The 26,174-nt window shown below is 39.0% G+C and overlaps 2 protein-coding genes across 2 annotated transcripts; both read left to right on the top strand.

Annotated features, from left to right (window-relative positions):
* The first annotated feature begins 768 nt into the window (after positions 1-768).
* Positions 769-7,454, top strand: LOC134619310 (kelch-like protein 7). Its single transcript, XM_063465072.1, has 12 exons — positions 769-885; positions 1,198-1,300; positions 1,721-1,814; positions 2,728-2,852; positions 2,921-3,096; positions 3,240-3,414; positions 3,761-3,885; positions 4,317-4,554; positions 4,708-4,909; positions 6,510-6,607; positions 6,748-6,934; positions 7,304-7,454. The coding sequence occupies exons 1-12, from the start codon at positions 769-771 to the stop codon at positions 7,368-7,370; spliced, it is 1,707 nt and encodes a 568-aa protein (XP_063321142.1). The 3' UTR covers positions 7,371-7,454.
* A 1,258-nt stretch (positions 7,455-8,712) lies between these two features.
* On the top strand, positions 8,713-25,688 carry LOC134619311 (carnitine O-acetyltransferase-like). The gene is made up of 14 exons (XM_063465073.1): positions 8,713-8,739; positions 8,977-9,273; positions 10,395-10,513; positions 10,643-10,696; positions 11,055-11,220; positions 12,766-12,940; positions 17,592-17,767; positions 20,487-20,587; positions 20,949-21,068; positions 21,702-21,824; positions 22,202-22,337; positions 23,086-23,148; positions 24,579-24,716; positions 25,476-25,688. The coding sequence occupies exons 1-14, from the start codon at positions 8,713-8,715 to the stop codon at positions 25,686-25,688; spliced, it is 1,908 nt and encodes a 635-aa protein (XP_063321143.1).
* Positions 25,689-26,174: the final 486 nt, after the last annotated feature.

Here is a 26,174-nt window from a genome sequence, read left to right on the forward strand (position 1 = left end):
GCTTTCTTGCACCTGATCTGAGAGATCGGGTGCAGGTAGGTAACTGATTTGCTTTTTTAAAGCCACCATTATGTGGTGCGCGTGCCCTGTATTCCTCCATCGTTTTTTCTTGTCTGCCAGTTAGAGTTAGCTGGCATGCTAGCATGCCAGCTAATATCCAAGTGTTTGTGTAGACTTTTTTCCTTTGAAGGCCCTACCCAATCAAACATAGCAAAACTTAACAATAGAAGTATTTTGCTAGGTGATGTCTGGATATTTTATTGCTCTTTATGTAATTAGGATTTGGCACTACCTTCCAGCTGACTTTTTAAATGGCTCCGAGGAGATGTCGTGGAAAAGACGCCCAGCACAACATCTCCCGAAAAATTAGTTAATTGTTTTCTGCATTGTTTGTTGGGATCCAACGTCATTTGTACTGGTATTGGAGGCAGTTAGAGCCAGTCTTCTCCTGAACTATGTGTGTTTGCACTGAAGGGAGGGGGGGATAAAAGAAGCCAGAACAGGAAACAAAGCTATTGGAAAGTGCTCTCCAGAACGTCTCACTTTTCAAGTTGTTGGGGCATCTCCTTCTCTGTAACCTGTCAAGCTCCTGCATCCATAAAACAGACATGGAAGTAAAACGTGGACCAGTAGTGCTGTGAAAGCAAGTTCCTCTGTGTTTTGATATCGACATCTTTGATATTGCATGTCTGAGGAAATTTGAGTGTTGCTCACCTGGTTCAAGAGCAGCAGAAGGGGAGGAGTTTGAGAGAAACTGTTTACTGAAACATGTCTTCTGACAGTGGTGCCGACATAAGTGGGATGATGGCCTCTCCATCAAGTGCCTTCAGAGAGCACACATGTCTGACCAACTACATGGGATTCCTTAACTACGTAAGAAAACAGGTGGGTGTTTAAGAATACAAAAGCCTGTAGACTAATGCTGCCAGACGGCACGACTGTGGTTGTTCCCGTCTTGGTTGTTGTGCTTTGTAGTACAAAGCAAGGTTGACAGGTTAGCGACGCATACTGATGTTAAGGTCAGAATTTTCTGTGTCACAAAAGTAACACAGGAAACTCTGATTTACCTGACTAAATAATTGGCGTCTCTACATTGGTAATCTCTGACTGGGGCTTTAGGTTAGGGTTAGGTAAGGAAAGTTTGACAAAGTTGAACTTGCTATCTAGTACACCTCTTTGATGACTGATTTTCTCCAGGGCAACCTCTGTGATGTGACCCTTGTGGTTCAGGGAAAACGCTTTGCAGCACACAGAGCAGTGCTAGCTGCAGCCAGCCATGTCTTCAGACTTATGTTCACCAGTAAGGGTAACACAAAACTACACAAAAGAACACACATTAATACTCTGCCTTGAGGCCTTACTACAAAACTGTCTCCAGAGAAACATCAGAGGAGCATCCCTTAGGTTGAGTAAAATAGAAAAAGAGACATGTGAGCCAAAATTTAAATATCTTGTAAAGACTAAAAATAAGTAACTGTGTGATGAGTTGAAGAATAAGGGTAAATCTACTTTGGTTTTGCTTGCCTTCCTTTTAATTCACAATATACATTTCATTTAATAAAATGGACTGCATTTGACTTCAAAAACAAAAGCTCAATGGTTTATTTCAACAAAGATGGCTAATTTCTGAAACGCGTATGGCTGTTGATGTAGTTCTGTTAATTGTTGTTAATTGGAAATGTTTTTTTATTTGTTTGTTTGATTTTCTTTTCACTTTCAGCCAGAATGAAGGAGTCGGTGTCTCCTGAGGTGGAGCTCAGGAGTGTTGAGCCTGAGATCCTTGAGCTGTTGCTTGAATATATTTATACCTCACAGTAAGTGTGTTTAAAACAGGGCTATACTGTGAAGCAAGTTGAACCTAGTAAGGCTTTGTTTGTGTTAACTTGCTTGACAAAGCCTAAAACCACAGTCAGTGGTAATGGGTATCACAATAGTAGCTAGTAGTTTTTTTGGGTTTTTTTTGTTTGTTTTCTTTTAAGCCAGCTTTCTGCTTCAGACTCTGTGTGCACTCACATAAAATGGGATTTTGACGTGTCACAAGTCTTATTCTGCACAGAATAATCCCTACACCACGTTCCAAATTATTATGCAAATTGTATTTAGTGTCATAAAGATTAGATATGTTGTTTTTCAATTAAACGCATGGATGGCACTGTGTCTCAGGGCTCTTTGGATCACTAAAATTAATCTCTAACACCTGTGACTATTAGTTTACCAGGTGAGCCCAATTAAAGGAAAAACTACTAAAGAAGAATGTTCCACATTATTAAGCAGACCACCATTTTCAAGCTATATGGGAAAGAAAAAGGATCTCTCTTCTGCTGAAAAGTGTGAAATAGTTCAATGCTTGGCCATGGAATGAAAACCTTAGATATTTCACAAGAACTTAAGTGTGATCATCAATCACTGTTAAGAGATTTGTGGCTGAGTCACAGCACACACGGGTTCATGTAGATAAAGGCATAAGGAAGGTTTCTGCCAGACAAATGCACTGGATTAAGAGCAAGCCTTTTTTTTTTTTTTTTTTTTTTTTTTTTTTTAATAAATGCTTGGCTCTAAACACATGCTGTAAATAAAAGAATTGGAGAAAACATGGCATTTTTGTTCACTTTTAAACCAGAAAGCCTTAACATAACTAGTGCATTAATTTTACTTTGCAGTACACTCATCATATGGCGATAAAAGATTGTTTTGTTTTTTCATACTTTGTGTTTTGCCGTGTCCCAGAATCACAGTGGACAGTACTAATGCAGAGTCATTGCTGAATGTGGCCAACCAGTACCAGATTGAACCAGTGAAGATGATGTGTGCGAAGTTCATTTTTGGACAGATTGATGCAACAAACTGCCTGGGTAACAACAGAAACACAGACCTGCCATTGTGGATTTCTTTGAGTGATTCCTGTTCTGTGCTTTTGCAGGTATTTCAGTACTCGCAGACCGCATGAACTGTCCAGAGCTGAAGGCAGCAGCAGAGGAGTTTTCCTATCTCCACTTTACTGATGTCTGCAGACTGGATGAATTTCTGCATCTGGACATTGCACAGCTCACGCATCTACTGCACCAGGACAAACTCACTGTCTACTGTGAGACACAGGTACCACAGTGTCAACTAAAATTTTGTATTTAAAACAAAAAAAAAATGTAGCTAACTGAAATCAAACTAGACCTGAAATTTAACTAAAGCAAGTAAAAAAAACACTGTGGAAAGCCTTTGTTCCCACATGTTGCTCCATTCAGGTTTATGATGCTGCAGTGCGCTGGCTAAAGTATAACATCTCAACTAGACAACAGCATATTGTGGATGTTTTGGGGTGCATTCGCCTGCCTCTGGTCCCCAAAACCTTCCTGTCAGAAACTGTAAAGACTGAGCCGCTCTTCCAGGACAACCCACGCTGTTTACAGATGATCACCTGTGAGTACCAAAAAGGAGAGCTTGCACTCAAATTCAAGTTTAAGACATTAATGCAAGAACAGTGGCGTAACCAACATTCCCAATGAAATGATCTGCATCATTCAATGGAAGCAAAAAGTTTAAACTGATGAATTTCGGTAAAACTTGTTATACATGTACAACATAATATTGTGGCTAATTGAATTCCAGGGTTTTGCTGGAATATTTTCTGGGGTTTGTGTATATGTTGTTGCTCTAAATGGCCAGTATTGGTAATTTGGCTCGTCACGTGATACAGGCAAAGTTCAAATAGTTGCGATATTGCTTTCCACTGTGTAGATGGATATATTCACTCATTCACAAAAAGACCTCATTGCTTTTGCCTTAGGTGCGATGTGGGGCCTTGGAGAGCTCAGCCAACCACGTCGCAAGAAGTACGACAACTGCATTGGTCTGTTTGATGGTAACCGCTGCTACTTCTTTGACCCCAAGGTAACAACAAATATTTACCAATTCTAGCCACAGGGGCAGCACTCCAGACTGTGATATCGTTTAGGTATGGGCTTGTTTAGCAGTTGCTTGATTTTTATTTATATTGCCACCTTAGGTAAATGTAGAGGAACGCCACTGATTACATATGAGCTACCTTTAAGCTACTATAAGGAGGAAAAACTCTTAAAGTGACTTCCAGCTCAAGGCAGGCCAGCCATTTGTAGTGGAGGGTTAAGGGGAAATAAGATTGAGAAGATGAGTACGAAGCAACAAACAGTAAATGGGGCTAAATAGTGGTGCACATTAGTAGAATAACGATGTGGTTAATCTTCGGTTTTTGTAATTTGTGTGTTTGTTTTCCTTAAATAGTTCCATACAATAGCAGGTCTCTTCTAATCATTACACAAGTGTTGGTATTGCTTTCCATTCAGGATTACAGCTGGATGAGCATCAACTGCAAACTGTCAAAATGCCAAAATACCACAGCTGTCCTCTGGAATAGGGTGGGCTGCATTTTAGGTGGCTCACACAGCTTTCACATCAAACACACAGACTTCTACAACATTCTGAGGAATAGGTGCTCCTGGCCAGGGCCACCAACACCTCGTAAGAACATGTCTGCGTGTGCTTTTGAGGGCAAGATCTTCACATCTGGAGGATCAGAAGCGGGTATGCATGGTGATATGTGTATCTCTTGTAGAGACTGTGGGCAGTGAATTGCTATAGTTTTGCTATGAATGTAGTATAGCTAGTTATCAGTGGGGGAAGTTTCTAGCCATGTCTGCAAGCATATGTTTCTAATATTATGTTGTGTTTTTGCAGGTGGGTCAGCTGTGGACCTCTTTGAAAGTTATGACACAATGACAGAGTCATGGCAGGTCAACACCAGCATGCTAGTGTCCCGCTGCAGTCATGCCTCAGTGGAGGCCAATGGGCTCATTTATGTTTGTGGAGGAATGACTGGCAACGGTGTTTCTGGTAGAGTCCTCAGGAACTGTGAGGTCTATGACCCCAGCACACAACAGTGAGTCACTACAGCTCTGTACACTGCTTTTTTTTTTTTTTTTGTCTGTGTATGTTTGCAATGTTTGGGACTTTGTGCTTTAAAGGAGGTGTATGAATCAATGGGCATCAGGAGGCTAGCAAAGTTAGAGCTAAATGTATACCACTTTATTGCATGACTGACCAGTGTCACTGGCGATTGTGCATGGTGTTCCTGCATTGCTCTGGAATTTTGATGAATTTAAAAAAAAAAAAAAAAAAGTGGCAGCTGAAGTATAAATCTTGCATAAGTAAGCACAAAAGTTACTGTTGTTGTACTGGCCACAGTGGACGCCAATGTAAAAATACATGGTTTCCAGGTTTCTCCCAGTGCACAATGGATCTTATAGCCACCCCGGCAGGTGGTCAAAAATGTGAAATGGGACGGTCTAGCCTTCAGATTTGCGTCACCGCTGCCTAAGTGGAGTTTATTAAACTCAGCTGTCTGCTCCTTGCTATCTAAAATATAACAGGACATTTGAGTAAATTCTCTACCATCTCACACTTCTGTTTAATCAGTTTTCTGTTTGACGTTTATTCAGCTGTGAAAAAACTATAACTTTAATCTCAGCCAAACTGATTTTTCTCAGGAACAAATAAAACACTGAAAAAAGCCAAACAATAACTTTTTTTAGGTTATCTAAGTGACTTGTATCATGTTTAAACTGAGTAGTGAAAGACCGTGTGGGGAGTCTGGTGTTCTCACCAGCGCTAGTGAGCCTTGACCACCCAGTCAGCTATCGAGCTGGTAGGTAACAGACGTCTCCGAAAACGTCAGAGCACTTTTGCAAATATGTGATGTCTTAATAAACCGAGCAGATATTTGAAGTTGACACACCTATATTCTCGCCTGAAAATATGTTAAGTTTATTTTGTGACCCAGAAAGAGTAATATTTCAAACTCTTTAGCCAGGCTCCTCTGCCATTGCAGTGTTTGAAAAGTATTTTTATATTATTAAACTATTATTAATAATATTTTTATAATAAAGTATTGAAAAGAGTAATATTACAACTAGGTAGCTTCCGCCATTATTGGGATCTGGAATTGGCTGGGCTGTGCTATGAATTCTGGGATGGGTTGGGCCACGAAGCATACACCGGACCCATAGTTCAAAACCAGGGAAATGAAGGACTCATTTGGAGCAGCCTTCGTTGCCTGGCTGTGACATAAACGGCCTTCAAATGCGGCCGCCGAAGCATGCAGCCCCTTAATTGGGGCATATCATAAGTAACAATTGGTGGTTTTCAAGGCTTCATGTCAAAGCAGAGAAACTGATTATAGAATAGTTTTTGTACGTGGGTGTAAACCAGTCTATTTCTGCTTTGAAGCTGCGCATTTTAACAATGGAATTTGGAGATTAACTTTGAACCAGATTTCAGTGACAATTCTGGGAACTTTAGGGTTTTTGACACTTTGCTTTGGACATCGGTTTTCAGCACCAAGGTTGTCATTATCAAACATTTGAAAATTCTGCTGAATAAATTCCCTTAAAAGCTTATTCAGTGGGTCATAAAACTCTCAAGAATACACATTAGATTTTTTTTTCTCTACACTATATTTCTTTTCTGCTACAACCTTCCAGGTGGAGAAAATTACATGAAATGAGGGTTGCCAGGAAGAACCATGGGCTAGTGGTTGTCGACAACAAGATCTATGCTGTTGGAGGTGAAGGGTCAACTGGTAAAGAAAACAGCTGTTACAGTGTTAAAGAATCAAAGTACTACTGTAGTTTATCACGATGGCCATAGCTAGTAGGTCTGTATAATGCATGGTGGTTTGTTTTTTGTTTTGTTTTTTTGGGGGGGTTCCCTATTTTCCAGGTGGACTTGACTCAGTAGAATACTATGATATTACCACTAACAAGTGGCATGCTGCCTCAAGGATGCCGTGGAGAAGTCTCACAGTGAAATGTGTGCCTGTCGGTGACGTCATTTTTGTGCTGGCAGGCAAGGGACTAGGGGCACAATGCCTCACAAATGTCCTAGAATACCACACAAAAACCAATAGGTTGGTACATCAACTAAATACTGTTGGCATAAACTATATAAACAACTAAATATAAAAATGGACAGCACTATATTTTTCAGAATGTCTAAACATCTCATATTAATATGAATTTATTCTTAGTGGTAAATATATATAGTCAAACCATTTTGGTTGCACTTCTTTAACAAAATGTTAAATTCTTGCTAGAAATCAACATAAGCGATTGGGCAGTTGGGTTGTAAAAAGTACTGCCTAATATGACTTATCTTATTATTTTATGATGCTTTAGCAACTGCTGATATTTGTAAAAGAAGCATCATTACTATAAAGTCTGAGTAGTAAACACTCTATTTGCTCAACTTTTTACTGAAACGTTTCTTTTGTGTTCAGGTGGGTAACATCCAAAGCTCAAGCTTTTTCCTCCGCCAGCTGCATTATCTGCACGGTTGGTCCATGAGAGTTCATTGAAGGCAGCCACATAATGTTTTTATTTGACTCATCCTCATAGGACAAGATGCACATTTGATTGTTATGATGCTTGTTTGAGACCCCTAGGATTCCTGTAGTGGAATAGTAAACTGATTTGCACAAGGACCTACTTCTGAAAGGGTTACTCATCACAATATTTAATGTGTATGTTTACAGAATGGTTATGTTCTTTTAACTTTGTTTAGCAGTAAAAAATTGTCTCGCTTGTAAATGTTTGGCAGATATCTGCTGTGTAGATGTGCTGTGTTTTTTATTGATTCATGACTAATTTAATAAAAGTGCTTTGCTAATGACTTGAAATGTTCCACATTCTTTTATTATCCTTACACTACATTTGTATGTTTGGTTGTTGTTCGTGGTGTTTTTTTTTTTTTTTTTTTTTTTTTTTCCCCTTAAGTTTATGAAACAACTGGCACTACTCTTGGGAAAAATTAAATTTTTCCCAGTAGAGGCAAGAGTAGACTAAAGGAAATTTAAAAAGTTATGTAACTATATAACTTTGCTTTACAAAAAAAAAAAGAATTGTAGATGAGGCCTGAGGGGCTGAAACAGGTTTAGTCTGCACAAGTTATTAACATTTCAAAAGTCACAAAGCAAATTTGGTTCCACGTGCGCTGGTTTAAGACAGTTTCAAGAAACCGTGTGCAGACTCTATTAGATTCTAACTCTAAAAGCTGATTGTTAGTTTGTAGACTGTTCCTTTCTGTGACACACTTAAATTGAGTGTTTTTTCATGGATTGTATCAGAATCGATCAGCCTTACAACAACTGCCTGCCACCAACGTGAACACAATTCTTCAGTTTACCTTTATCGTGTCATGCATATTAGTACAGTAGACATGGGTTTTCCACAGATTGTACACTAACTATTCACCTTAACTACTGATATTTTTTTTTTAAATTAAATTTGGTTTCTTCTTTTGTCAATGAGGCATGAACATTTCAAGTTGTGAAACAGCTTCCTATGATTGGATGTCATAGCCATGCCACTGCATCATGTGACTAGGAGGTGTGATTTCAGTTGCAGATGAGCTGAGTGCATAATTGTCTGATGTAGAGCTGGTGTGCTTGAAAGCTATTATTTTTGTGGAGTAACAAACTGGCAGCCCTGGAGTGTTTTCTGCTTGTTTTTAGCTCAGCACTTATCACCTTAATGTGGATGTGTCTGTGTAAGCCAAACAATAAATGATTCAGGATAGTTATTAGTCTATTGGCATATTTATTTATTTATTTTTTTTTAGCATTGTAACTGCCGGTTAAACAGGTGAATACACTCCAGCCTCATTCTGTGGGAGTTTCCTGAAAACACAATGTTGAGAATCTTCAGCAGAATTATGGTAAGCAATTCAGTGTAGTTGTTTAGGATTTATCTTACTGAAGTCATAACAAAAGCCCATTACCTTGTATTCATAATTATGTCTGAGGTTTTATTTGTTTTTGTTAACGTAATAATTAACAGAAGCAATTTCTTCATGTTTTAACCAAATTAATGCTAGTAAAAGTCTCAGGATTTATTACCTGATCTTCTTTTATTCTATATTCATTTATTTTTTTGTTGTCCTTCTGTCTCCCAGGTGAAGGTGGGGAAGATGAATCCTTCAGACAAGGTCAGATCTTATCAGTTAGTGAAGCCTGTACAAGTGATTCTTATTAGTGACAGATACTTGAACCAGCAGAAGGGACTTCCCAGGGTACCTGTCCCTCCTCTGCGGAAAACATGTGAGGGCTACCTCAGTGCCCTGGAGCCCATAATAGAAGAGGATGAGTTGAAGCGAGCGAAACAGCTGGTTGAGGCGTTTATGAAAAGAGGAGGGGTTGGAGAGGAACTGCAGAGAAGCCTGGAGAGGAAAGCATGCAACACTGACAACTGGGTGAGCTCATTTACTGCCACTAAAGAGGTTCAAGTTGCAGTGACCAGACATAGGGAACTGACTGAACATGAATGATCATGTTATAGGGAAGGAAGAAGATAGAATTAAATAGATCTCAGGTAGGATTGGTTAGAACAAAAAACATCAGGTCTTATTCATTAGTAGCAGTAGAAAAGTACTATAGAAATGCTATTCCAGAGGACTATACTATGAAGAAATTTCAACATACCCAGTCTTTCTTTATCTGGCTTCACAAAACCTAAAAACTGCAGGCAGCAATGAAGAGTACTGATAATTAAATGTATTGTGTCAAACAAAGCAGCTCTGTTTCAGAACATTTGGTAACTGAAAACCACTGTGGTTGAAAAGTTGAAATGAATCTTTATTGGTCTTATTGATTAACAATGTTGCATTAAACAGTAAAATGAAACACTGTTGCTGCAAATGCGATGACGTAAATCCAAAAGAGAACTTGTTTTTTGATCATTGCAAGTGGGGAAATAATTCATTAAGTGAAATTTATATAAATTTGTCACTGTGCTTCAGGTGCTGCCATCAGTTTCTAATCTGACAGCTGCTCATCAGAGTTTTGAAACTTAAATGTTTATATGCATCGGGTTAAAGTTTACTCTGTGTGTTCAAGTCTGACACTGTCCCACAGCCTGATTTGGAAACTAGTTTATCACTAACAAAGTGAAACACATTTTATTGAGTGAATGCTATTCACAAGCAGCAGCAAAAGTAATATTTAGTCTAGAAGTAATCTACATTAATCATAACATTTTTGGTTTATAGGTGTTTTTATAAAAATATAATTCTTTGACTGTCTTAAGTGAGCTGTGGTACTGCACTCAATTGATTTAAAAAATGGGATTTGATGTATAATTTGTCTATTTGCCCTGAGCCTTATCATTAAAGGCAATGGCAGAATGTATAGCTGTAGTTATAGTAATTGATGAAAATACTCCAATTACAGAAAATGGTGTAAATTTGTCAAGAACTGCAGATAGAGTAGGAAGACTGAAATGAAATTTTGCAACATCTTAGAAACTCAAGTGATGACACTAATTTTTATCAGCTGCTTTCTGCAGGATTAATTAACAGCCTGCTACTGTGTGTAGATGGCAGACCTGTGGGGGAAGTTGGAATACTTTGAGAACCGGAGCCCTGTGGTGATTAACACAAATCTTCCGATTGTGTGTCCTCGACTGGACTTCAGGGATAAACAGGGACAAATTAGGTAAACCAACACACACTCTTACACAAAAATTATACCTGGTATATGTGTTTATAGCTTTTTAAAACAACTAACATGTTTTGTTTTTGGGGGGTTTTGGGGTTTTTTTGTTTTGTTTTTTTTGCTGCTTAGGTGTGCAGCCAAACTAATAGTAGCTCTTTTGGAATTTAAGACAACCATTGAAAAGTAAGTACCAGAATCAAATTAATGTTTAATTAATTAATTAATCTTCAGAGATCTAAGATGCCATAGTGCAGTTAACACGTCATATGCTCACAGGACCTTTTGAGAATAAATAATGAGGAAACTGATCTCACCTGAGCATGAAACTATTAGTCGGTAAAATTAATTAGGAACCTTTGAATCGGACCCTGTTTTATAAAAATTCCTAATAACTAAAGTTCTAATTCCATCAAAATGTTCCAAAAGACACCAAAACTAGAAAAGTGGTTAAGAGATCCAGTTTAGTAGTTTTTGGTACTTGTGTATTGCCTCTATTTTTCAGCCCACCTTGGTTTACTGATGGAGGCTGTGTCTTTTACAGTGAGACATTACCAGCTGAGAATCTGGGAGGGAAACCTCTTTGTATGGAGCAATATTCCCAGTTGCTGTCAACCTGCCGCATCCCAGGTCTGGAGAGGGACTCGGTGGTGTTCCATGCCAAGATCGGCAATCCACCCAAACACATCACAGTGGTATATAACTCTCAGGTGAGATTTTTTTTTTTTTTTTTTTTTTTGCACAACATATTACCAGAGGCTTTGTGGAGATGCTTGCAAAGAGCCAAAGCTGTGTTATAAGCATAATGCGGTTGTTTCTGTCCTGGATGCAGTATGCACTTTGCCATTGTGCTTTTGTGGAATAGAAATAAAAGTAATGTTTGTATCCACGCTGTAGACTGTGCCACTATTTTCCTCCTCCTCTGAGACAAAATGAAATCGGCTGATTGGACTCAATGGCAAGTGAGCTAACAATTCCAACAAACTGAACTACTGGGATTCTCTATTCTTATCCCTAATGAGAGTGGGCCAACATCATATTAAAGTCTATGGGTTAAGAATGGGATATCACTCAAATTCACATGTGTGAAGGCGGATGAGTGAATAGTTTACTGTGTATAAGGAAATGGGTGAAATGAGCACACCTTTTTAAAAAGACATTTAATTATTTGCTTGAATATTGTAGTGTAGCGAGCACCATTTTCACAGGTTTGTTACCCCTGGCTATTGACCTGCGAAAACACTGTATTATATAATGTTAGCTTAATATTTGCTCTATAAACACTACTCGTGACCTACAAAAAACAGTCAAATGGATTCCATTTCTCACGCATACCCTATCTTTGCATGTTCTTTATTCTCCCTTGCTCAAAGGGTATTTTCCTTCCTCTTCTTGTCCTCCACTACCATGTCCGGTTGATAAGCCATCACCAGTTTGTCTGTCTATATCTGGAAGTACAGGATCTTAGCTTGGTCAATCTCAATAATACACCCTGCTGTTATGTGCTGGATTGTCTCAGGGGCATCTTTGCACAGCCTGCACCTGGGGGTTTTACCTGGTGTGGTAGACCCCAGCCTCTATGGATCTTGTGCTGAGAGCTTGTTCCTGTACTGCCATTAGAAGTGCCTCTGTGCCATCCTTCAGTCCAGTTTTTTCCAGCCACTGGTAGGATTTCTTGATGTCAGCCACTTCCTCTATCTGCCAGTGGTGCATACCGTGCAGGGGCCTATTCTTCTACAATGGTTCTTCTCCTTGCACACAGTTGATGTCGGTGGCGTCAACTGTTGATGTCCATCTCATGTACCCTCTTCCGCTGAGGTTACTTTCATAGTAGTATTCCAACAGTTCCCTAGCACCTGATGTGGGCCTTACTAATCCAGCAAGTATGGCTTCAGTTATCTCTCCCTCTCACTCATAACCAAAGCAGATTGGTTAGCATCTGGGGCCTAGCCTGGCGACCCTTATTGAATACAGTCCCCCTGGTCGAAAGTTGAACCCCAGATAGGAAGAGAGAGTTTGCCAGAGATGACAATCCAAGCAAACCAAGTGGAACCCAAGTCAATTCTCCTCTCTGCAGACACTGTTGAACACTACCTGAAATGTTTGAAAGAGTAGCTGAAGAACTCTTTGCTGTTAGCCAAAGGAGTGGGCTGTTCACCTAGTCCCACTACCCAAATGTAAGGCATATAGTGCTGAGTTGGACGGGAAGCATGTGCTCAGTAATGCTATTAATCTGTGTCCTCCCTTTGAATCAGTTCTTTGTGGTGGAGGTCTACCACAATGATGGGACTCCGCTGACAGTTGATCAGCTTTGTGTTCAGATGGAGAGCATTTGCACCTCCACATCAGAGACTAACATGGAGCCTGTCGGTATCCTCACCACCCTGAATCGTGACTCTTGGAGCAAAGCATATCTCAGTCTGATGAAAGGTAAGGCCAAGCTTAGCTTTAACTCAGATTAAACTAATGAAAAAAGTGTGTGGCATAAAGTGGTCAACAGTAAACTGATCTTGGCAAAGAAGGGTAATCTGCATCCTCTATGATGTGATGAACCAGAAAATAACACAGAAAAACATTTTTGGCATCTATTTCATCCTAGCACATACAGTATCATCATCATTATTCTCTGCAACCTTGGTGAGCTTGCTGCAGGTTCTAATGGGAGACCCAGCTAGTTTGCAGTGGATCTCAGCTAATTATTACAAAAACACAATTTACAGGTTACAATTACAGAGTTACAAAAGACTGTTATCAGCCTGGCTAGCTGGTAAATAAAACATGTGAATGGAAGAGCCAAAGCTAGCTTGTTAGCAACAACTGAATTTGTAAAATGAAGCAAGAGAATTTTCCTTAGTAAATTTAAAAAAAAAATAGAAAAGAAGAAAAAAAAGATTACAAGTCAAACTTCTAGACTTGGGCAACCATCAATACTGCACACCTCAGGGTCCTATCCTAAAAGGACAACACTGAAATAACACTCAATAAACATAAAGTTTTAAAAAAGGCACTTTTTCATTTTAAGTACCCTATGATAGTGGAGAAAACATCAGAGAATCCTCCCTTAGCAAGTGCTTGCTGACAATGGGAAGGAAGACCTACTATTTAACAGGAAGTAACCTCTGGCAAACCTAGCCCAGCAACTCGAAAGGAAACCTTTTTCTCCCATTTGTGCCCAAAATATCTTTGTTTTGGTAAACCGAGTTCATGACAATGGGTGAGGGCTAGAAAATCAAGTGTAGACTGAATTCTTTGCTTTCACTGTCAACTCTTTGTCATAATTCGCTACTAATCTAGTGATCTGTTTCACTCCATTTTGACAACACTTGAGAACAGAATCTTTAGATATTTGAACTCAACTCAAATCTAAATTGCTCCTCCTGTGTCTCTAGTTCAGTGAATCAGTCTTGGCCTCTTTCCAACACTCTGGAGTACACTTTTCCAGGAAGGCTGAGCAGTGTGATATTCTTCTCTATAAATTAAGCCTCCAAAAGTGGATTCTGTTCATCTGGACGTAGCGTTTTGTGGGAGAAACGTTTCGTCACTCATCCAAGTGACTTCTTCAGTCTCAGCTGACTGCAGGTTTCCCCAATCTTATAAACAGTACATTTGCATAATGACTGAAACCAGCCCACTGATGGGACAATGGGCTGGGAGGTCAGTTCCTTAATCTTAATTATGCAAATTCTCATGACCATTGATCAACAACCACTGACCAAAACCCACTGATCAAAGACCACTGATCAATGGCCATGAGTACCATTCACAGAGAGTTGGGGAATGGCTGCAATCACAGCATTGTAAGATGGCGAAAGATGTACAACAGAATCAAACAGAATCAACTTTTGGAGATTTACTTTCCTGGATGATTGAGAATGCATCAAGACACTCTATAAATTAAGAACTTGCTTTAGAATCATTTTCCACAAAGTCCAGAATGATCAGCCCCACCACAGCTTAAATATCATACTACCATGTTTTCAACTACAGGCTTATTTGCTGTAGAACCACCTCCTATTCAGGAGAAAGATCCACTCCAGTTTTAAGATTAGATGTCAGAGATTCAATTTTGATAAAACTTGACCCTGAACCATGCTTTAGTTATGCTGGTAGAGGACCTCCTACACCATCAGTACCCATGCCATTATTGGATTGGCATGGGAGGAGGAAAAAAATACAAGAGGTACAATCTTTTAAAATGCTCATCATTTCCACTCAGCATTTTCATTAAAAGAATATATAACAAATTCTCACCAGATGCCATGTTTACTGTTTAATTAATGAATATTTCACAAATTGTAACAATTACTTCAACAAAATCTTTCGACCAGTAATTTTGTATATTCAAAGGTATTTTATTGTTAAACTAAAATGTCTCATTTAGGATGAAAAATGCACCAGAGAGGAAACTAAAATATGTGTGACCTTGGACGTGCATATGAACATACTATTTAATAAGAAGGTGCCCCTATTTTTGTATTACAAACTCTGAGGTTGGGTGGGGAAGAGCATGCTGAGCACTTCTCTAGTTGGTGAGTGAGTGTGTTTTATGAATGTATGGATAAATAGATCAACCAATTCCTACACCCCTGGTCACGCTAGTAAAAAAGAGGCGAGAAAAGGAATGAGGGCGATGTTAACTGTCTTGATGCATGCCTAATTATTAGGGGTGCAACAATACTTGTATCGATATTGAACCGTTCGATACAGTGCTTTCGGTTCGGTACGCATATGTATCAACAATACAAAATTTTTAATTTATTTTATCAACTTTTCTTCTGACGATGCTGTCTGTGTTGAGAGCTCAGTGGATCTGTGTTCGACCTATCCGCCTAGGCTGCACTGTCGAGCGCAGATCCACTGAGCGCAGCGCAAGCTAGCGAGACAGAAGTTAAGCTTGTTGCAACATGGCAAATTGAACCCCCCCCCTCCCCCACCCTAATTCAGATCTGGCGTTTGGAACTATTTTGGTCTTCATGTGAAGTATGACCCTGAAGTAGGGCTGGGCGATATGACCCAAAATTCATATCTCGATATTTTTTAGGTGGATGGCGATATAAGATATATATCTCGATATTTTTTTAAAGCCATAAAGTAAGAACAAAAAGAGAGTTCTTAGTCAAAGCTGTGTCCCAGATGTCACACAGGCACTTTTATTAACATACAGCATAGATGTACATGAAAAAAAACTACTCAAAAATAAATTATGAGCATTTATTAAATAATGATGCTCCATAAATAAAAGAAAACTATGTTGTTTTTGTGCATAACAAAGAGCTCACAATTGTGCAGTCAAAATGTAAACTAACAGACGCTGAGCATAATAACAAAGACAGATTTCACAGCTGCTCTGTTCCCAACTTCTACTGCGTGACTGACAGCCTGGAGTTTGAAATCCGCTTCATAACCATGTCTCTTATAAGGACCATAAATGGCACCTGTTACACACACAATACGGTAATATTACGTTGAAGCACAGTACGTATTACTACGCGAGGCTCCTCGGTAGCCGTAATGCTCCAACAATTCATCAAGCGGTGCGGCTCCGTAGCTTACCAAAGTCATACTAAAACATTTTTTGACAGATTGCTGAGCGCTGTGTACCACATTAAATCGGTTCGCGGTCATCAAGCACAACCAGAATTCATACATAAGGCGCGCTGTCAACTTTTGAGAAAATGAAAGGATTTCAGGCCGTGCATGGCGTTAGCGTGGTTAGCTCATTAGCGTGGTTAGCTCGTTAACACGTTGACGCCGTCCAGCCCCACGCACGGGGCGATGCGCAGTAACTCGTTAACGGAGATTTGCCGTGTCCATCTTGTCGCTGCCTGCAGGTGAAGCGATGGGGAAGGAGGGGGAGTTGTGTTCAGTGAAGGAGAGAGGCGAGGTCGAATAACGTTGCGTAAAGACAAAAGTGGACGAAAGAGAGGCAAACTTGCGGCTCCACAACTATAATTATAACGTAACATAGACTATATCGATATAAAGGATATTGTCACATCTTATATCTCGTATAAAAATATATCGATATTTTTTTAAAAACTCGATATATCGCCCAGCCCTACCCTGAAGGTAAGCGCGTCATGGACAAAAGTAAAACAGTATGTCGGATGTGCCACGCAATGCTCAATTACATTGGTGGGAACTAGTGCGTTAGCGCAGTTTGCTCGTTAACGTGTTTACGCCGTCCAGCCCCACACACGGGGCGATCCGCGGTACCTCGTTAACGGAGATTTGCCCCGTTATGGCGTTAATGTCATTTCAACGAGATTAACGCTGACAGCACAAGTGGGAACACAACAAATATGACTGCACATTTACTCCGACATCATCCTAGTGCAAAGACAAGTGGAAGCAGACAAAAACAACAAGCAGGCATGCTACAGACTTTACCCGAGTCATTTAGACAGCCGTTAGCACATGATTCTCCTTATGGGGACCTGATATGTTTAATATGCTGCTGAGAATATAGCCCAGAAGAAGCGTATAGTATAGCTTTTATTTTAGAAAGAGCCATTTCTCTAGAATAAACTCTTTTTCCAAAGATGAGTGATTTCTCGATCAGATTTATTTTTTTTATTACTTTGTTGTTTCAGCAACATTAAATTTAAAAACTGTACTTTTGAGTTAAAATATATATTTATAATTTTAATAAATTACAAATTAAAAAGGCATGAACATTTTTTGTATCGAAAAAATATCGAACCGTGACACCAAAGTATCGAACTGAACCGTGAATTTTGTGTATCGTTGCACCCCTACTAATTATCCAGGTAAGGTTAGGGAAACCTGCAATCAGATGAGACTGGGGAAGTCACTTGGATGACGAAATGTTTCTCCCGCTGAAAACGGTACCTCCAGGTGAACAGAATCAACTTTCTGGGGCAATGTTAACCTTTTTTTTTTTTTCTTTTTTTTTTTTTGCACATAAGTGAGGGGTGAAATTGTATAGTGTACTTGCCTTTGTGTATTTGCATGTATACCTGTGACTGCTTCATGCGGTCTGTGATGGAGACGCTCTGTCATAGCAAGATCTGTTAAATTGTTAAAAATCATTGGGTTTGGTTGGTTTTGTTTTTTGTAGATCAAACAAACAAAGAATCACTGTCAGCCATTGAAAGGAGCATCTTCACATTGTGTTTGGATAGAGCCATACCTCGAGAGTCTGACAAGTACTGCACATGTGATTTCCACCTAATAACACATGGAGGAGGCAGCCAGTGGAATAGTGCCAACCGCTGGTTTGACAAGTCACTGCAGGTGAGAAACAACCTGAAGAAATGGGTGTGTGTGTGTGTGTGTGTGTGTGTGTGTGTGTGTGTGTGTGTGGGGACAGAAATTCCCAACTGGCTCCCTCAGAGTCACCTGATATTCATTAACTTATTTAATGGGCAACATGGTGGTTCAGTGGTTCACTGTTGCCTCACAGTAAGCAGTTACTGGTTTTCCAATCCATTATTTGGCCGGGACCTTTCTGTGTGGAGTTTGCATGGTCTCCCAGTGTCTGTGTGGCTTCTGTTTGAATACTCCGGCTTCTTCCCATGGTCCAAAGACATGCAGTTGTGGGGTTGGGTTTATTGGTGATTCTAAGACTATGTCCACACTAGCCCGGATAGATTTGAAAACGGCGTTTTCGTCTGAAAACGCTCCGCATCCACACTAGCGTTTTCAGTCGTTTTCACAGAGCTGTGCGTCCACATTGAAATGGTGTTCTGACAAAACGTCCTACTTTAGCAAAACGTCCTACCGTAAGTAGTTTATGCACATTTCTGCTGTCACAGAGTAATTCGAGCACAGATGTAAGTAGGTATGACGGTTTGCCACTTAACTTTGCCCATTAGAGTATGCTTGTAGGTCACATTCATAAAGCAAGGACGGTTTGCCACTTCATTTTACCCGGTAAAGTATGCTTGTAGGTCACATTCACAAAGGTCGCATGGTTTGGCACGTAATTTTACCCGGTGTTCTGAGAAACCATCCTACTCTGACAAAACGTCCTACCCCTATTATAATTTGACGGTGACTTGCGACTAAACCTAACCCTACCCCTTACCATAACCTTAAGAAGTATTCTGGATGGGTGACAGAAAAAGAAGTTAATTCGGCGTTGGTTTTGTGCGCATGCGCCGCGTCTGCACAGAAACATTGGGTAGGATGTTTTTTCAGGTAGGATGATTTGCCACTGAATTCTAGCTGTAAAATTATGCTTCTAGCTCATATTCACAAAGGTAGGATGGTTCGCCACTTAATTATAGCTGTTAAAGTATGCTTGTACGTCACATTTACAAAGGTAGGACGGTTTGGCACTTAATTTTACCCATCAGAGTATGTTTGTAGCTTATATTCTTATATTCTTCATGCGTGAAGCGCAAGAAGATTCGGTCTGCCTCATTTCTGTCTGCCTTTTATTTACTTTCCGGCTCGTTGAAACATCGCGGCAAAAGGTCGAGGGAAAGCACCGAGTTTTTTTAAATGGACTAACAATGAGGCGGAGTTGTTGCTGCCAGTAACACAAAAGTACAAAGTTGCCAAAGCGAGTGAGAATTAAATAATTTGAAGAAAAGCTATCGGAAGCATGTACAAACTGATATAAATCTTTAATAGGGCTGTCAAAATTGAGAGCAAACAAAACAACTGCTGTATAATGCCCTCCGCTATCTTTGTTTAATTGATCACATGACTGCATCACATGACTAAAATGCGTCATCGTTTATGAAAGTCTGCGTTTTTGAGTGTCCACGCGGGACAGCTCCGTTTTGAAATGTATGCGTTTTTGAGAGCGTTTTCAAAACGCTGCGTTTTTCCTTGGGGAAAGCGTCATCTCAGTGTGGACGGGAGGCCAAAACGGAAAGAAAACGATGCGTTTAGTGTGGACGTAGCCTAAGTCTGCTTTAGGTATGAGTGTGAATTGTTCTCACTCTGTGGCTGGTGGGATAGGCTTCAGCCCCCCCTGCAACCCTGAATTGGATATTTAGAAGAAAATGGATGAATTTACTTTAGTATACTTAATGAAGCCATCCAAAATGTTGTCTTTGTACGTGGGTGGGTATTTTCTTATACAATTTCTTATTAAAATTGTGTAGAAATGGGTTGAAATCTATGCTTGTAATTGCTTTTTTGTCTTCCTGCTACTTCTATCAGTCAATAAACCCTAGTGACCCATGCATACATAACTGTGCAACAGCATTGGCTCCACTATGTTTGAGGACTGATGTGAAATGTTTCAGACGATGATGAGCTGTTCCTTTCCTTCTCCATGCTCTTTTCTTCCAGTCATTCTAGTTTATACAATAAGGTGCAAATCACTGGTTAAACTGAAAAACTTAAGAATAACCTTCTGTATTTACATACATGAAGGGATCTCTTGATTGTATACTTGACCTTCTCGAGTAATGATGTGGTTAAGGAAAAACCCTTTACACAATGTAGCTAAAGAGAAAAATTCAGTGTTCATTTTATTTCGTGGCCTTTTACTCTATTCGCTTATTTTGCTATCTTTCTGCCTTTAAAAAAAACCCAGAAGACCCGTGTCTTGCAATGTAAGTTACATTTTTGTAATTAAAAAGTTCAAAAATGTTACAGTACAATACACCGACTTCACTCATGTAGATATCATAGTGTACCTTTTTATCTGTTTTAGTTGACTAAAATGTTTTTTTCTCCTCTGTTGTATTCCTCTATACCTGAGGTATGTCCAGCAGGCATTCCTGGTTTCTAAGTAAGAAAGTAATTTTTTTTTTTTCTTCTTTTTTTTCCTTTTTCTTCAAATTCCTGAATTATCTGCCAGTTCTCTGAGTATGTGCTATTCCCCCCAAAAAAAGATTAGTTTCACTGCACAAAAGTGTGTAAAGCAGCTTATTCGTGGGGTATGTTAGAGTTTCTAATCCACAACCATTTAGTGACAGGTAGGATCATAAAAATTTCAAACATGGAGACAACACAATTGCAATTAAATCCTAATACTGTTTCTGTCTTTCAGATAATTGTTGCAGAAGATGGGTCATGGGGTTTAAATCTGATTCATATTGTTGCTGATGGTACAGTTATTATGGCCTTCACTGACTATCTTGTCGCATCCATGTAAGTGGAACCAAATTGTTTTTCGGTTATGTAGATTTAGCCTTTTTCTTTTGTTATGACATTACTGAAAATTCAGATGTTAAATTTTAAAATCATTACATGGCATTAACGCAGATGTATGGTTTTCGTGAATCACACAATTTGGGTATATGTATGTATTTATGTGTGGAAGGTATGAATGAATTTAATTGTTCACGCCTGGGCTATGATCACTTGGCTGTGCAAACATCACCTCCTTCATGACTTAATGATTATAGGAGGGCACATGCTCTGTTTGTTTGGCATACTGTATGGTGCCTTTGGTTTGTTACTTCATGTGATATTGTTCCACCAAATGTATTTGCCCTCATTTTTGAAACAGGAAGAAGCCAGAGATGATGCAAGCTTCCATTCTGCCTTTACCTATGCCCCAGAAACTACACTTCCGTGTCACCCCTGATATCAAAGAGATCATTGAGCAGGCTAAAAGGAGCATGGACAGGTGAGTACATATCACTTTTAAATTGTTCAATATGGCTCATGTTGAACAAACATCTGCACATCTGGCACGAAAAGACTGTCATCCACTAACAAAGCTAGGGCTAAGGCATGGCTATTAGAGCAAATAAAACATTTGGTTATATGTATGAAAAGAATATGGTTAAAGGTTATATTGCACTTAGAAATGATGTTGAAAAACAAAATGAGATGTTACACACAACACATTTTGTGTGAGTTTTAAAATAAATTTCACAACACAAAGCAACAAATGTGTTCAAAATTGAATACGTTGTGGTATTTTTATTGTGTTGTTGTAAACCTGTCCTTCATAAAACTCAAGTGAGCTACAAAAAAGTGGCTTTTGGTCTTGCTGCATAAAAATTTCAATGTATGTAAAGCACCCAATTAATAGATGTGAATACGTTCAGGTTTTCTGTAATTAGAATTAATAGTGTGTAATATATCCCTGACCTTTATTACAGTTTGTTATCACAAGTCAAGTATCAACAAAGTGCCTAACCATAATCTCGCCTCGGGCACCAAAATTGCATTTGTGTGTATTCAATGGTTATTTGTGTTTGACATAGTCTGTTATTGCATCTGTATAATGTTTGTTCCATTCCTCCAACTACAGAAACATCCAAAACTTTGATCTGAGTGTTTTGGTTTTTGACCACTTTGGGAAAAATTATCTGAAGGCCCACAACATGAGCCCTGATGCTTTCATCCAAATGGCCATACAGCTGGCCTACTACAGGTGAAATCCTGAAACCTCATGGAGAATGAGATGTGTATGCAGAATGTTGTCAGATCTGACAGACAGATAAGCAGCTTTACTAGAATGTTTCACACATGGAGATATGTGAAATAACACTGAGATGTCTAGCTTGTTCATAGTTTATAAGCACTTTGGAGAGATTGGGATGCCCCACAATGTATTTCATATGGTATTTAAAATTCTGGCATTTATAGTGAGGAAAAACTGCTGTGATCTCAGCCAGTATGCTCTCATTAGCCCAAAGGAAGGAGGAATTACTACATCGCAGAGCCAGTATTTCTCTCATGAGTCAGTAAGTTTTAGAACTTTGTTGCAACGCAGTTTATGGAAAATATTTCTCTCCCTTCTCTTGACAGGATGAATAAGCAGGTCTGTGCATCATATGAAGCTGTCAGCCAGCGAATGTTCAGGCATGGACGTGTGTCCCTACTGCTTTCGACGACAAGTGTCTCAGCTGCTTTTGTCAAGGCCTTTGATGACCCTGAAAAGCAGGTCTGGCAAGATGGGTAACATTAAATCCAACTCTTACAATGAGGTTCATAAATATCTGCACAGGGACAGTTGTTGTTTGTAACTTTGAATGTGTACAGCACTAAAGTGGAGTAAGTCAAGATATGACTAAGTGTAGATTTTCAGGTTTACTTTAATTGAAAGATTGTTAACGAAAGTAATTGCATCAGCTATTTAGCATTTGTTATGAAGGGGTTAAAGGGGTGCCTGTAGATCAGGGGGTAGAACAGGTCGTCAACTATAAGTGGAAAGTTAGTAGTTTGATTTCTGACTGCTCCAGTCTGCATGCCAAATAGAATAGAAAAGCACTTGGGCACAGAAAAAAGTGCTTGAATGAATGGGTATGAATGAGGGATGTTATGTAACATGTGAGTACAAACGCACTATATAAGAAACAGTTCATTTGTCTTAACAGAGGAAGAATTTGATCGCTGACTTTAGTTGCCTTTAAGCATGTTGAGCTATGTGCTACCGTCACTTACTTCCACATCTCTTACGACCTCATTCTTAGTTGACTGTTGATACCCGCGCTTTTTGGTTTTTTTTTTGTTTCGTTGTTTTTTTTTTTCTCCATAATATAAACCTTCATACTTACAGATGTACAGTTAAAACAATGTTGTCATTCTCAGCTCAGTATTTGACACAGTTGAGATGCTGTGTTTGGGTCAGAGTACCAAATGCTTCTGCACAGCAGTTCACTAAACAGATTTCATCTTTCTGTTTTACACAGAACACGGAGAAGATTGATCTGTTAGAAAAAGCCATAAAAACACACAAAGAGAATATTAAGGCGGTGAGTATCATTTACAACATTTAGTTCTTCAGTTTTGTGGAGTTTATATCTTCTGACAGCAACTGTTCTCTCCATATACTCTGAATTAGTTTCAATTAATTTTCACTCTTGCATGTTGCTGTATCAAATAAAAATTTGTTAAAGTATAATAATGACCTATTCCATCAGTCTTCCAAGGTGTGACAGTGAAAATATCTGACAACGAAAAAGAACTCTAGAGAAGCAAAGAAGACCTGTGTACCTACACAGTTGAATAGTGGGAGCATGGTATACCAATGTGCACCACTGCTTTGGTGGGAAAACTAGACAGAAGGTCTTACCATCAATCTTAGAAAATGGAGTAGATGCAACTATACTATATTGAATTTGAGTGACATCCCATTCTTAATCTATGGAGTTTAACATAATGTTGCCAGCCTTTTGCAGCTTTAACATCTTCAACTCTGCTGGGAAAGCTTTCCACAAGGTTTAAGAGTGTGTTTATGGGAATTTCTGACCATTCTTTTAGAAGCGCATTTATTATCTGGAAGTCCAACTCCTGAAAAACAACCCCTCACCATTATCCCCCCTCCACCAAACTTTACACTTGGACAGTGCAATCACACAAGTACCATTCTTTTGGCAACCATGAGCCTCAAACTCGTCCACTGGCTTGGCGAACTCAAAAGGGTGATTAATCACTCAGTACTCTAGAGTCCAGAGGCAGTGTGCTTTACACACCCCTGTCAATGCTTTGCTTTGCCCTTGTTGATGTAAGGATTGACTGCAGCTTCTCAGCCTTTCAAACCTATTTAATGAACTTATTTAATCATATTGTAATTTTGTAGATTTTCAGATTTGAATTCAATGAGATTGCTGCAAATATTCATCTAACGAGAATGAATATAAAGCTGGCATGATCGAGGAAGTGTTTTTGTTTGATTGTTAGATAATGTTGAATATTCACATCACTTCAAAAAATTGTAAATGAATACACAGTGTGACTGCATTAGTAGAACTACAAAGTGTGTACTTCATAGTGCTACTGACAAGGTCAGAACAATAGTGGGTTATTTAACTACTAAGCAACAGAAAGTGTTTCTGTGCGCAAGTGCATGCAGTGCCTGTAGTTGGTGATGGAGCCACCACTTATTTTCATTCTTGTCCTTGTACCTGACCCCCCCCCCCCCCTTTTTTTTTTTTTTTTTTTTTTTTTAAACATCCCTTAACATTGACCTATAAACCATTTAAGGATACTCGATGTATAAACCACACTCATCTACACATAATGGAGAACTAGGCCAAGATCCTATTTTAAATTGGGTTAGGGGTTGCAAGCATAACTTGGTCCTGTGTCTTTAATCTTTAATTAAAGATATGAGTGTGACAGACATGTAATAGTATCCCAAAGAGTTGTTGGTTAAATATGTAGTATTTTTCTTTTCTTACAGGTAATTGGAGGACATGATATTGTAGCCCATATCATTGCTCTCAGATTGCAAGCTGTTGAGAATAAAATCCCCATGCCTGACATCTTCAGAGACATCTCATACAAGAAATTCCTTAACTACCAACTCACCACAAGTCAGGTAAAAACACATTAATGTTGCTTTGTTTATGTTGGTGAAGGGCTTATAGGTAAAACTGATGTTTCTCACTCACACATGCATGTGATTAAATAGCTACCCAGCAGAAGTCCTTGCAGGTCATTATGTCATGTCCAAAAAAAGGTAAAATTATAAAAATCACACTAAACATCAGTTGTATGTGTCTACAGATATTTTTAGTTATTAACAAAATTGGACATTTATTTAAATTTTCCTTCAAATTTCATTAAAAAAACTCAACCAGTGGAAGTGTACTAAAGTGGAAGAAATCCTCATTAAAGAAGACCCTTTGTAAAATTGTATAGTTTACATTTCTTTTAAACTCTGATATTGAACATAATATATAGAAGTCAGTTTGGAGTGGAAGACACAAAACCCAACAGTGACTTCATACAGCAGAAAGACCCACAAACAACTGTGGATGGCTGCAGGGTGCAAGTATTCTCATGGCCATGGTTCATCAAGCGATCATTTTTCTGCCCGATTCTTGATGTTGTATTAAAAATTAACCTTTTTATTTAAGACTAGATTTCTTCACATTCACACAAAGATTTAAATTGGAAGCAATGTTTAAGTCATCGCAGCTTTTAAACATCTGACACTTTTAACATGACTGAATTAAAGTAGAAGTGCATTTTAGTTGCATCTCTAACATTTCATTTCACATCTTTTGTGGTGGGACTCACAATGTTATCTAAAGGTCTGTAAAGCAACGTTCTCACTTAAATTTCTCTTCACAAGGTGACATCCAATACCGGCTCTGTGGCAGTCCATCAGGTTGATGAATGCTTTGGATACAGTTCGTGCTACAGTGTATATAACAGTCACTTCGTCATTGAGATGGCAGCTTCCAACACCCACAAGAGACGAAACACACGTCATCTGATCCAAAATATGAAGGATGCACTACTGGACATGAGGGCTTTGCTGGAACAAACTCCAAGAGCAACTTAAAAATCATCCATAGCTAAACTCTCACCTTACTCTGCATTGGCATTTTCTTTTTTTTTTCTATTTGAATGATAATTGAATTTTTGAGGGGGCGGGGATTTCTCATCACCTCTTTGATTACTTGCTCAAAAATGGGAAATTCCATTCTAGATTTAAGTTTTGATCTTTTGTGAAACTTGCAGAGACCGGGTAGTCCTGTGAGTGATCTGTGGTAGGTGGGCTGGAGCAGGCAGTGTCATGGCACACATGCTAAACACAAAGACACAACTGAGGAAAGTCCTTACACAAAAAAACACTAGGTGTTAGTCTTGATTATCACATCCCAATTTCTATGTGCATTTTATTTGAGAAATGAGTGCTGAGCTTGAAGCCTAAAGACTAAATGTATTATGCTTCTGTAATAAAACACCAATTTCAAACATTAGCTGTCTGACTGAAGTTCAGTCATTTGGATGTAACTCCTTCCTATAGAGATGCATTGATGCAAAT

Source organism: Pelmatolapia mariae, linkage group LG20 (genome assembly GCF_036321145.2).
Source record: "Pelmatolapia mariae isolate MD_Pm_ZW linkage group LG20, Pm_UMD_F_2, whole genome shotgun sequence".
Lineage (NCBI taxonomy): Eukaryota > Metazoa > Chordata > Actinopteri > Cichliformes > Cichlidae > Pelmatolapia > Pelmatolapia mariae.